Raw genomic sequence first — 13,680 nt, 5'->3', positions numbered from 1 at the left:
AGGCAAGAATACTGGAGTGGGTTGCCTTTTCTTCTCAAGAACTGCTTAAAAGGACAGAAACTTCTGATCTTAATGTTCTCTGTGCTAGTAACTGCATGGCTTCACAAACCTAGGCACAGAAAAGCTGTGCATATTTAAAAACAGAGAAAACCAAATGTACAAATTCCTAGACACCAGGGAGAGTAACCAAATTAATTTACAGTGCTCAGAAACATAAACCATGTGTTACTGAAAATCTGATTCTAAAATATTAAGTTTGGTATGTTCAAAAGGTATATTTCAGGATACTCTAAAAACTGACACTTTTAACACCAGGCAATCACTGAATAAAAGTGTGTTGCTAGTTTTTTGTGTGCAATGTCCCTAGTGATGTCAAAAAAAAAGACATACTCTTTCATTTTGTTTTCCATATATTAAAAAGCAACATAGTACAAATGCTGTAGTTATTAAAAAGGACTCAAATTTTACAAGGAATTAATTTTTATAAACAAGTTCTACAATGAAAGGGAAACAGCATCTTGATACATAAAAGTGTTGTTAAACAAGATTTAAAAATTTTTAAATCAGAAAATGTTTTTGACTAAATTCTTTCAAACAAAAACAAAAAGCAACCTGTACAATCTCCATAATAAAATGTGTCCCTGTACACTAGTCCTGGATACAATGTTAAAATTTTCAAAGTTTGAGTCAGAGAGGCAGTACTTTAAAAAGTACATTTTCAGTAAAACATTTTACCATTTATCCAACTATGCATTTATATTTTTGTTCTTCCAGAAATAGGGGATTTATATTAACACTGTATTTTTACTGTAAAAAAATACATTTAGTGATATTTAACTTCCTGAGTGGCTTCAGTCCTACATCGATTTAATTAGCGAATTCTAAAATTTTACAACGAAATAGCATGTCTTAGATGTACACTTCTATGCTCAAGATCATGTCACAGAACTTAAACTTAAGTTCTTTGAGAAGTTAAATATGGTTTATCCCCAAACTATCAAAAAGCTTTCTCATGTTAGTAAAATGAATCACTGAAGTTAAACATTTTCTTATTAACAAAATACTGAGTCAATTCTGACTATCAACTTGAATATTTTTCATTATATACACCAAAAATCTGATTCACCAACAAGAAGCTTCTTGCAATACAAAAAAATAATTAAAATATTTTCTTCATAATACAACTAATCCATATAATACATCCTTTAGTCAATTGTCTAAAATGATTAGGAATTGTGGTACTTTATTTTGCATAAAACCCTTTCCTCTTTTTAAAACCCTGAGGTGAAAGGCTATGAATGTAATGAAACTAGAACCACAATTCTTCTCATGTCTGTATTGAATTGCTATTGAGTTTTAAAATTTTTACAAAGAAATGTGGCAACTTGTAAAGCTGCTCTATAGTTTAAGAAAACATTCTCAGAAACAAATTAACAAAAAGGACCTAAAATGACCCTATGAAAAATCCTTATAACATTTGTTAGTGTCGGGATGAGCGCCATTTTCCATTTCTACCACTGTCTCTTCTGTTATCATAGTCATGGCTCCAGCCATCGTGATTCCTGTCTTCATAGAAAAAATCATCTCTGTTTCCTCTGTAATGATGGTCAGACAGATCACTGTAACGCTGTTCACGGCTATAATGTCTATCCATCACGTAGGGATGAGAATTTAGTCTGACTTTTCTCTGTGATGATGGTGTATCTTGGCGCCACTGGGAGCTTGAAGACTGGTTAAAAGTATGATTATGTGACTGAGCTGATGGGGAAAATCCTGACTGATCCAGATGTGGAGAACCAAATTTCCCTCCATATGACATCTGTCTCAAAACATTGTTCATCTGAGCGAAGAGAAAAAGAAGAAAATGTTAAGCACAAATATTTCTAGGTATCAAAGGCAACAGATATCTAGCACATGGTTAAACACAATAATGGAAAAGCAAAATCATTCTTGGCTATCTGAATTTTAAGTTAAACACAACTAAAAATAGTAGAAATGGTGAATGAAATGGACTAGTAAGGAGAAAAACAGAGGTAAGTACTAAGTGACTAGATCACTGGTTCTCAAATTCTGCCTGTGGGAAGATATTAGGCAATGATGGTTTTTTTTTTAATGGTTTATAGCAAAATGAAAAAAACACATTTATAAAAGTTCATATCCTTTTATACTAATTTCTCAATTTAATTTTATTTCACTCTTGTATTTTATTCTGCAGACTGTGAAATACACAAGTCTAGGTACCATGAGCCAAGATTGTGATTTGGGCAAAGAAAATTAAAAAAAAAGAAATGTAAGAAAAAGAATACAATGAAAGATTTGGAGACCGATCAAAGACAAAAAGGAAACAGCAAAGATATCTAAGATTTTATTACTGGTGTTATTATTACAGAAAAAAATGGAAAGTTCGCAAGGAAGGGGATCTAGAAGATGCCAGTATATTAAGGTATTAAGTATTAAAGACAGTATATGATAGAAATTACTCAGCATAGGTTATAAGAACATCAGAGAATGCGTTTCCAATACTTGCAACACACACACCAACAATGGTTAAAGAAAAATAATACAAATGTGAGAAGCAGCTCTTCTATATAGCTTTGATCTTATAAATATATATTTCAGCCCAGTGAAAACTGAAATCTACAAAGGCCATGCTAGTCTAACTAAAATTGAAGAAGTTAAAAAAGAATTTTAACTAAGTATAATTTTCCTTTTTTAGCAACTCAAGTTGAATAATCAGCTTACCACTGCTTGTCTCTGAAAATTTTCTGAAGACGAGAAAGATCTTTGAATTGTCTGTGCTGATGGAGTCATGTTATCCACCGTCCTTTCATGAAAAGTGAAAAATAAGAAAACCAACATATAATCATTCATTCAACAAATAAACATGTCAATCATGAGTAAGACACAGTCTTCTAAGATAAGACCAACAAGGTATCTGCTCTCTCAAGGAGCCAGGGGTAAGGATTCAGACAATAAGAGAATTTCACATGGTTATAAAGACACAGTAATATACAACTATATAAGTTGAGGTGACAGAGAGGGGATTCTATTTTAGCCTGACTGGTCAGGAACGGCCCTTCTAAAAAGGAAGTATTGAAGAGAGAACTGAACAAGATTACCTGAAGACAACACATTCCAGCTGAGGGAAGGGCTGGAGCAAACTATAGTCTGTGGGCCAAACCCAGTTTGTGCAAAGCTTTATTGGAACACGGCCAACCTCTTTTGTTTTTGTGTGGTGCTACAATGGCAGAGAAGGCAATGGCACCCCACACCAGTACTCTTGCCTGGAAAATCCCATGGATGGAGGAGCCTGGTGGGCTGCAGTCCATGGGGTCACTAAGAGTCGGACACGACTGAGTGACTTCACTTACAATGGCAGAAGAAACTAGTTCTTTATAGGAAAAAAAAAAAAACAACCCTGTCAATTTACAGAAAAGAAAAAAGAATTTGTCAATCCCTGGGCCAATAGTGCCAAGACCTAGATGAGCACTAAAATGAAAAGAATTTGATCAATTAGACATAATAGGTGAAGAAAATAGAAGAAATAAAGGATAAAATCTAGGGCTATACCCTGGTGGTCCAGTGGTTAGGACTCCACGCTCTTACTGCCGAGGGCCTGGGGAACAACACTCACTCCAGTATTCTTGCCTGGAGACTTTCATGGACAGAGAAGCCTGGTAGGCTATAGTCCATGGGTTACAGAGTCAGACATGACTGAGTGACTTTCAAAGAAAAGAATTACTGAGACAGGAAAGAATAATAGGCTTTGGGGAATAAGGAATTCTATAACATAAACAGAATACTAATCTTAAGGACTTAAACCTTATTCCTCACTTCCTAAAGAGGTAACTTGCTCTACAGAAAAGCTCAGCAAAGGTTTTAATTTTATTTTAAAATACACCATTGGAATCAAACCACCAATTGATTTATCTTACAGTTTAGATCTTTTTATTTAGGGTTCTTTTTTCTTACTTTTCTAAAGCAGAACTAATTTTACTTATACTCTACAAAGAAAGCTATTTACACATTCGTTCATTCATTCCACCGAGCACGTGGGATCTCAGGTCCCTGATCAGGAATCAAACCCATGTCCGCTGCAGTGTAAGGGCAAAGTCTTAACCACTGGACCACCAGGGAAGTCTCATATTTTGTTTTCTTAAATCATATTATGTGTCTGCATGCCAAGGGGATAAAAAGTATAATTTTACTTGTAGAGAGTATAAAAATCAGGTACACACTAACACTTGATTATAACTATTTACTTGTGTATTTTTCCCCCCAAGAGTTTCTAAGATGGGTTAAAAACTTATAGTGGTTAGAGATGCTTCAAATTCCAACTGTACTGAAAAGCATTTAAACACAATTTCAGCTGGCAAGAAGAGCATACCCTTTCAGATGACTGCTTTCTTAGAATTTCACCTTCCAGACTCTTCATATTCATTCACCCACTTCTCTTCAGCTCCTGGCACCACCTTAATCCAAACTATCAACTCAACCGCAACAGCTTCCTTGCTTCTAATACCAATACTTTGCTACCAACAGACTCCTAATTGGTCTATTTTCACCCTTGTCTCCTTCAATCCATCCTCTCCCAGGGCAACCAAGTAACTCACTAAAATACAAACCTGTTCCTTTTACTATCCTACCAAAACTGTTTCAGTGTCTTCCTACTGTTCTTAAGGTGAAATTCCAAAATCCTAATTATGACATATAAGAAAGACCCTATGCCATCTGGCCTCTGTTTACTCTGACAAGATCACCTACTACTCTCCATTTTTCATTCATTATGATCTAGGTACACTGGCCTCTCTCAGGTCCTCATTCACTTATCTCTCCTTATTAAAACTTTCTAAACACTTTCTACTCATATCATGGTGGGTGTGCTCAATCACACTGCCTCAGTTTGAAAACAAGCTCAATGCTTATGAGCAGTTCATACTTGAGCAAGTTAACCTCCAACCCTTATTTTCTTCATACATAAGGTAGAGATAATTCTTACCTCATAAGACTGCTGTGAGGGATAAATGAGATCATAAATACAAAGGACTTGGTGACAAATCAGACAGGTGACAGGATTTTTTAACTCTTTCTTGAATGAAGCCCATTATGATTGATAAATTGCTCTAAGGACATACCAGGAAAAAATTATCCCTAGTAAAAAATCAGCCTCCCCAAAGAAAACTATTTAAGTAGATACAAATATGGTAACTTTTCTAATCCTTAGTAACTAAAAGGGATTTTAGAGATCATCTGAATCAACTTTTTTTCCTTACAAATGGAAAGATAGGGCCAGAGACTAGCTCAAGATTACACAATTATTAAGAGACATATTTAGAATCCAGCTTTATGAACTCTTAGTCTGTTTACTAATAGGTATTTTTAATCTGCAAGTAACAACCAATTAGTGGTCATAGAACTAAAGTGCATTTAAAAAAATAAAACAGAAAACAGAGGGTACAAATAGCAAGAGTTAAGTAATGTTTTGAGAAATTCTGTGTCAGTATATACATGTATGTGGGTTTGGGTATATGTCTTTACAATGAACATAGTTATACATGTATTTATTTTAAGGGAACTATATACAATGGGCCTATAGTCCCCTTAGAATAGATATTATGTGTAACTATAATCCAAAATAGCAAATACAGCAGCAGAAAAAAGAGGTAGGAGCATAATGAAGGAAGCCAATCACTCATGTATTTTTTGAGATCACAACCTAAAAAAAAATTTCTGATAAACGATTTTTAAAATAGGTGCAAAACATTACCTGCTAGGAGATGTGGAAGTAGGGCTTGAATTTCCAACATGATGCTGGGGATATGACAAACTGACCTCCTGTGAGGCATGGCTACTTCCTAAATGAAACAATTTGATAAATCCTTACTGTTAGAAAGTTTAAAATTGAAATTTTGTATTCCTCAGCCCAATCATTCCAAAACAGGTGGACATAACTTAAGGTGAAAACCTCAAATTTCAGTAAATCACTTTATAGTTCATCAGAGTGAAAACTAAGTGTTTAATACCAGATATATTTAAAACAAAGGGTTACAAATAAGGTACTACCCAATGTACAACAGACAATGTATAAACACCCAATTTGGCCATAGTACTCTGATCCCCACACTAAATTGTAAAACTGAATACAAGGAAAGTTTCATCCTCACATAATCTCACATCAAAATTTGTACAAGTATATTACAAACCAGTCAGGAAGACTTTCAGGAAATAATCTTTGTGCTTTTAGAGCATGAAACCAAAATCAGTCATTCTAACAATAAAGGTTTATGTTCTTTTCACCAACCCAAATTGAAATTTTAACTCTCTTGAAAATTACCACTTTCAAAATCCACACTGTCAATGTTACCCATTTTTAGCGATATATAGTTTACTGTTTATAAAGCTTAAAGCATTTTCACCCAAAAAGAGGTTCTCAAAAAAAGAGGTTCTCTAAAACTGAATAACAAAATTAAAAACAAAAAACAAAGCAGTGAACAATTTCTCTCCCCAAATCATCAGTAAATAGTTACCGGCTCTAAACTGAATCTTGATAGGCCTTCCAAAAAGTTTGATTCCATTAAGCAGATTCATGGCGTAAGGAACAGATACTTCATGTTTGAAATTCACAAAGGCAAACTGCTTCGGTTTACCATCCTTGTCTTTTGGAATTTTCACTTTAATTACTGGACCAGCCTACAGACACAAAAAGTATTCAGAATTTCAGTAAGGCAGTTTCAGAAAATACTCAAATGTTACAAAGTTTATAATATAACCATGGACTCTTAAAAACCGGATACACAGGGATTTCCCTCACGGTTAAAGATCCTATAGATTATAACTGAAAATTAGGTTAACTTACTTCGGGGGAGGGAGCCCATAAGGAACTGGAAACCCAATCACTGAATTTACACTTCACTGCCCTTTATGACTTTAACGTCGCGGCCAACACCCATCGTTTTCCCACTTTGTGCAAATTAACGTTTATCAAGAGCAAGAGAAAGTTTTCTTGGGCTAAAAGTTGACTTTTGCATCGATCAATCAAACCATTACCAGCTGTTGGAGGGTGCAACTGGAGGGAACAAGTTTAACACGTTTTAATACAGATCTTAATACAGAAACACTACAATGCCGCTTTCCTACGGAGTCTAAGCTTTTTCTATGGAGTCTTTCCTTATGAGTCTGTCTTTGCTGCAACTTCGTAAGAAACTTAGGTGGAAAATGTATACGACAAACAAATTGAAATAAATTTACAAGCAGAAGATGAGAAAAGAAGGCAAAGTACAGCTCAACGAAGGACCCATACGTTTGAGGCCCCTTAAAGAGCCTGAATCTTTACCACAGGAATGCCCGATTGAGAACCCACCACCACCTTTAGTCTTCACTTTGGCCTGAACTAATTAGGGTTCTTCTCAGAAAGCCACACGGAGCGAGCGCCTCCCTTTCTAAGCGTGACCCCCGCCTCCAGCCCGCCCACCTGTCAGGGTGCCGGGACGCACCAGGATCCCGCTTCCGCCAAGGAAGCGCGGATCGCCGTTGGGCCGGACCCTAGGCGGGCCGGGAAACGAAAGGAAGAGGCTTATCCCAGCCGCTTACCTGGTGGAAAAGCTCGAAGAGGAGCTCCTCTGTCACTTTCGTTTCAAGGTTGCCCACAAAGAGAGTGCGATCCGCTTCGGCTGCCGCCGCCCCCATCTCAGCGTCGCCCCCTCCCGAAAAAGGCCGAAGGGTCGCCGCCGACGCACGCACTGCGCACTCTCAGAAACCCCACGTCCTCGCGCACTCAGGCGTCACCGACGTAAACGTCAATCACGCCGGCTCTCCGCGGCAATTACGTGCGCTGACGGACTGCGCATGCTCCGAGGAGAGGGCTCGGGGAAGGCTCCTGGTCGCAACTGCTGTAGTGATGGCTTCCTGTGAAGTCGGTCTGCGCTGTCGAGATCCGCTGAACTGATCTGCGGAGTCGCGAAGGGCCTACCTTGACCGAGAGACGTAACATTAGATACTACGGGCAGTGTTTGAAGATGGCGCAGAACTCTGTGTCCCTGTCCGCCGGCGATCGAAGGAGCCGGGTGGCTTACCTTAGCTCTTCCCACGGTGACCTCAGCTCGTCGGCCTTAGCGTTGGCGATGGTCTCCGGAGACAGCTTCCTCGTTACCAGGCCCGAGGCGATTCTTCCAGAGCCTGTTCCTCGATCCTCCGTGCGGCTGAACTTCCGGACCGAGAGCCGTCGGGCGCCTGGTGGCGGCCGAAGCCCGACCCGCTTTAACGAGGGAAGGGAAATGGAGGCGCGGAGCCGAAGCCGCCAGGCCAGATTCTCACCTTACCCGGGCCCTGCGGTGAAACTCGACCTTCTAAGAAGTGTCCTGCAACAGCGTCTGGTGGCACTTGGAGGAGTTATCGCAGCCCGTCTTTCAGCTTAAAACCAATACCTTCCTCGGCCCTTCAATTAGCGTGTAAACAAGGCCTCTCTCTAAAATACTTTCTTGGTGCAACCGAAGTCTTCTTTTTAGAGGGGCGTCTTTATTCTAGCCTAGCGCAAAAGAAAATGTTTGCAGTTACTTGAGTCACACGGTTTTAAATAGCCATGATTAGGTTGGAAGGGAGGAGGAGTGGAGATTTTATTGAGGTGGTCACAGAGCTGAGCTGATTGAATCATCCTTCCCAGAGGTCAATAGTCCCTTTATCCTCCCAACAAAGAACCACATTTTTCTCGCTTTCCACAAGTCTTACGGACCTCCCTGGCAGATTCTCCTACTTTGAGACTTGTAATTCCGAGCTTCGTTAACTGCCTACCTTTCCACCTCAGGCTAATATTACCTTTACTTCTGTTGGTTTATTACTGGCATATCCTCCCATCTATGGTCCTACACTTAATCCTATCATTTTGTCCCTTACACTTCTTCCATCCCCTTCCTTCATCTTTTCTTAAGGAATGTCTATAAACTTCACTCTCTACTACACTAAAGCAACAAAAGCAAAACCTAAACCTTACTGCTCCTTCAAATTTTTTTAACGGATTTACGTTTCTTGATTTGCCAAAGGTTCCAAATTAATTTTTACACTATGTCTTTTTATTACTTACAGTCAATCCCAGCTTCCTTAATCTGAATCTTGTTCCCAAATAGGCAAAAATTGGAACAGTCTGCAACTGTTAGGAAGCCGATCATGTATTCACTCTAGCATCTTCCTTAAACTTTGCTGTTTGTCTTTCCCATTCAAACATTAAATTATATTTGAAGATCTTCCCAGTGCTAAGCACTTTGGATGAACTTTTCCTAGCCATACTAACAAGGAGATCAAGCATACTTTGGATTTAGTGGCTAACAAATCACCAGGCTGGGTCGTTCATTAGGTCAAGTGATGAAAATAACCCTAGTTGCCATGGTTTTCCGTAATGCTGCACTATCCTGGTTCTTCTCTTAACCTGGCTGACTACTCTTTGAAAGTGAAAGTGTTGCTCAGCCACCCCGACTTTCTGCGACCCCTTGGACTTTGTAACCCACTGGGCTCCTCTGTCCATGGAATTCTCCAGTAAGGAATATTGGAGTGGGTAGCCATTCCCTTCTTCAGGGGATCTTCCTGACCCAGGAATTAACCTGGGTCTCCCACGTTGTAGGCAGATTCTTTACCATCTGAGCCACCAGGAAAAGCTACTCTTTAATCTGCTAATAATTTTATCTTAATCATATATTCTCCAAGGTTTAAAGGGTGATATTGGCAGAAAATAAGTGGGTTTTGTAAGTGGCAAATTTTAAGCAGGTAAGAGTCTAGCTTTTTCCCAGTGGACTCTGGTCTATAATTGTGTTAGATAAAGCAAAATTACCACACACAAAACAGAATTGAATCGTGAAAACTACATTCTAAGAAGAATTCTGACAAACCAAAGAGTGTCCATATGAGTGATTAATGTAGTGAGAGGTCTAGAAACCACCTCTTAAGAAAAATGTTTGACAGAGTAATAATAGCTACATTTTATTGAGTACTGTGTGCAAGACAGTGTGCTAGGGGCTTTTATTGTTTATTCAGATATTTATTGAGAACTTACTCTGTGCCTGCTACTACCTGTGTTAGGTATAGACTAAAGTGGTGAACAGGATAGATAAGGTCTCTGCTCTTATGGAGCTTTATATATGTCATTTAATTTTCATAACAGCCCATAACAAAAGTATTATACTTCATTGCTGAGTAACCAGGTACGAAGAATTGAAGTAAACTTTCCAAGGTCATGCAGCTAGGTAGAACCTTGAAGCCATTCAACCCAGGTTCTTCATTAGAATTATGTAACACCAAAAAGGACTTGAGTGACTATTTTCTCAATTCTCCCAAAGATAGTATCTAACTAATGCTATTCTAGATAGCTGAAAAGAAGTTAGTTCATAATATATGGATTCCTTAGGCTGGATGTGGTTGAGAAAGAATCCCAAACCTGTATGTGAAGAGTTTGGGGAAGAATAGTAAAATTAAGACTGAAGGTAAGAAGGATTTTCATAAAACTTAGAGATGCCTAATGGTGGAAAATACCACTTTACAAGATAATGAATTAACTGCCCAAAGTTCTCATAGAGGCTAAATTGTGTCAGTTTTGAAATCAGACTAGACTTCTTCAGTTCTTTCCCATTTGACCTCTAATTCCACACTTTAAATTAAAAAATTGATTAAAATTGAAAAGAGAACTGGGGGGTGAGAAGAGAAAAATAAGTATGATGCATAGGATGACCACATTTACTGTGCAAACCAGGGCACTTTGGAAGGAAAGGGTGGTGGGTATCAATTATGTTTACTTTAGCAAAGGCAAAAAAAAGGGCTGTCCTAGGCAGCCAGGTTGGATCATATCACACTAGGAGATGCTACAACATTAAATACACCTTTGAGGCATATTCCTTAGCTTCAGGGGAAGAAGGCTGAGATTTATGAAGGAAGGGACAAAAATTTGGCATAAATGTGCACAGAAGCATGCAAGAGGAAGAGAGCCCAGTGGGCGTGACTTGGTCTCTGTTTGTTCTCACATAGGGTCATCAGAAGTAGGGCTTTGATTAAACAATAAATAGTGTACATGTGCCAGAAATAAAATGATACAAAAATTTGTTTGATAAGAGTAGAACCTTGTTCACATACATTCTGCATCATTTTATTTATTTTTTTGGCCACACCACCAGACTTATGGGATCTGAGTTCCACGACCAGAGAGCAGCCCTACAGGCCCTGCAGTGGGAGTGCAGAGTCTTACTTAACCCCTGGACCACCGAGGAAGTCCCAGTGCTTCATAATTTTAAATCTGAGCTGATGAATGTCTAATTTCTCCTTGTTCTTAACATTTGCAAGTGTTCCAAGTTACAACATCTTCCTAGAGTCACAAAGACTGTGTTGTGGAAGCGAGGATGGATAGAAACCTCTTGAAATGATCTAAAGCAGGAACAACTAAGTTTCCCAAAAGCGGTCCATGTTATTAAAAATCCATATGTTGGTATACAGAATGACTTTTAGTATCACTGCCTGTGTAGCATGTTACCATTCTAAAATAGATGAATTTTTAAGACAAAAAATAGTCCCTCAATACTCCATTGTAAGTTTTTAAAAAGCCATGGTAACTTCCTTTTTGTTTTTATAGACCTTTGTTTATTGTATCATACTAGGCAACTGACTAGTATGTGTTGAAGGTAACTTCTATTAGTATATTTACTTCCTTTATTCATCAGCTCTAAAAGTCTTGAAGAGAATGACCATTTGGGGTACAGGAAAAGGAGGCTCTCAATAGCTGGATTTGGTACTAAGCCTAATTCTGAGAGGAGTAACTCAGCAGAAAGAAAAGAAAGTCCAATGGGAGGGAAGAGTAGGTAGACTTAATTTTGAGGCTTAGCTGTATTTCAAACAAAATTATGTCTTTTATTCCTTTGATGAATCTATGCAGATCACACTCAAATGCAACTTTTTCTTTCCCATTTCCATGAGTGTGCCTGCTAAGTCCCTTCAGTTGTGTCCAACTCTTTGTGACCCTGTAGACTGTAACTCACCAGGCTCCTCTTGTCCGTGGGATTCTCCAAGCAAGAACACTGGATTGCGTTGCCATTTCCTCCTCCAGAGGATTTTCTCAGGGGTTGAACCCGTGTCTCTGAAGTTTCCTGTGTTGGCAAGTGGCTTCTTTACCGCTAATGCCATCTGGGGATCCCATTTTCCATGAAAAGTACTCTTATTTCCCTAACCAACCAATGTGTAAGTTTGAATGCCTATGACTCCATACTACCTATTTTCCTACCTTTATTGCCTGTGTCCATTCAATTGCAAAGTCCTGCTGCTCTTATTTTCACAATGTACTTATGTTAACATTTCTCTCTATATATCTCATCACCTGTACTATATTTACCTGAACATCTATCCTGTTTTGTTTGCCCTGTTTCTCTGCATCCTAAATGTGTATAGCTGCAGACCAGTAAACTCAAAGCATATCTCTCTGATCCCACAGTTAAACTATAACTTTACAGTACTGACTGTAAATTACTCCAGTGCTTCCCATAGTATATCCCACAGAATCTGTATGAGAAATACAAGATGCTGTTTTGAAAAAAGACACAGAGTCAGTAAAATTGACAAGTGCATGTTTTATCACCTTCTTAGGGAGACATAATGTGTAATAACTTGTTAAAATTTCTGGTAATTCATTTGCAGGATCTTAGTTATCTGATTAGGGATCAAACCCATGCACCCTGAATTGGAGGCTCAGAGGTTTAACCATTGGACCACGAGAGAAGTCCCTCAAGCCAGCATCTTTATTCCACATGATTTCTGGTGCCTGTCTATGTCTTTGGCAAGTGGGTGGGAGAATGGAGGCAAGCATGCAGCTGCAGATTCCCAGCCACTGAGGATCAAGACTGGCTTTGTTACTAAGGAAGGGCATTTAGGAACATCCCTTAATGTATATGCTGCTGCTGCTAAGTCAGTCAGTCATATCTGACTCTGTGCAATCCCATAGACAGTAGCCCTCCAGGCTCCCCAGTCCCTGGGATTCTCCAGGCAAGAACACTAGAGTGGGTTGCCATTTCCCTCTCCAGTGCATGAAAGTGAAAAGTGAAAGTGAAGTCACTCAGTTGTGTCCAACTCTTTGCGACCCCATGGACTGCAGCCCACCAGGCTCCTCCGTCCATGGGATTTTCCAGGCAAGAGTACTGGAGTGGGTCGCCAGTGCCTTCTCCCCTAATGTATATGGGTAGGTCCAATTATTAAGTATGCTAATAATGTAATGTTAAAAAAAGTTATGGTTTGCCTGGCTTTTATTTCACTAGAATATCTGAAGGTAGCCCTACTTCACAATACACTTCTTCTGAATCAGAGGAGAAAAATAATTGTCTTCACCGTCTTGCCAATGAATACAGTAAGCTGCTGTTGGGTCTTTGTCTCCCCAAAGACCTGAGAGTAGCCGAAGCAGTGAAGCTAAAAACTGTACGTTCTTTAAACTGACTTTTAAGACTTCCCATAATCTGACCAAACTATATTGCCAGTCTTCTTTCTTATTCTTAATTCCTCCAGGTGATTGCTGCTCTTATTTTGCCTCTATAGCTATGCCTATCCTAATCCCTTTAACGAAATTGCTTGTCCTTCACATTTTCTGCCTGTTAAGTGTTTATCCATCCAGATTGGTTCAAGTTCTTTACTGTTGCAAAGGAACACACCCTTTTTAAGCAGGTTAAGCAA

At 38.8% G+C, this 13,680-nt stretch overlaps 2 protein-coding genes across 3 annotated transcripts; one reads left to right on the top strand and one right to left on the bottom strand.

The window, feature by feature from the left end:
- Positions 1-392: 392 nt before the first annotated feature.
- RBM7 (RNA binding motif protein 7) lies at positions 393-7,781 on the bottom strand. 2 transcript variants are annotated; one of them, XM_061440367.1, is made up of 5 exons: positions 7,591-7,781; positions 6,528-6,690; positions 5,768-5,855; positions 2,743-2,824; positions 393-1,840 (listed from the first exon to the last, which is right to left on the bottom strand). In XM_061440367.1, exons 1-5 carry the CDS (start codon positions 7,684-7,686, stop codon positions 1,481-1,483), a joined length of 789 nt encoding a protein of 262 aa, XP_061296351.1. In that variant the 5' UTR covers positions 7,687-7,781; the 3' UTR covers positions 393-1,480. The 2 variants fall into 2 exon arrangements, with proteins under 2 accessions (XP_061296351.1, XP_061296352.1); XM_061440368.1 differs by lacking the exon at positions 7,591-7,781 and adding an exon at positions 7,367-7,565.
- C15H11orf71 (chromosome 15 C11orf71 homolog) lies at positions 7,782-8,472 on the top strand. Its single transcript, XM_061440369.1, has one exon. The coding sequence runs from the start codon at positions 8,016-8,018 to the stop codon at positions 8,412-8,414; it is 399 nt and encodes a 132-aa protein (XP_061296353.1). The 5' UTR covers positions 7,782-8,015; the 3' UTR covers positions 8,415-8,472.
- Positions 8,473-13,680: the final 5,208 nt, after the last annotated feature.

The sequence above is a fragment of the Bos javanicus genome, chromosome 15, assembly GCF_032452875.1.
Source record: "Bos javanicus breed banteng chromosome 15, ARS-OSU_banteng_1.0, whole genome shotgun sequence".
Lineage (NCBI taxonomy): Eukaryota > Metazoa > Chordata > Mammalia > Artiodactyla > Bovidae > Bos > Bos javanicus.
The sequence above is the reverse complement of the archived record's forward strand: the minus strand, read 5'-3'. Positions and strand labels throughout refer to the sequence as shown.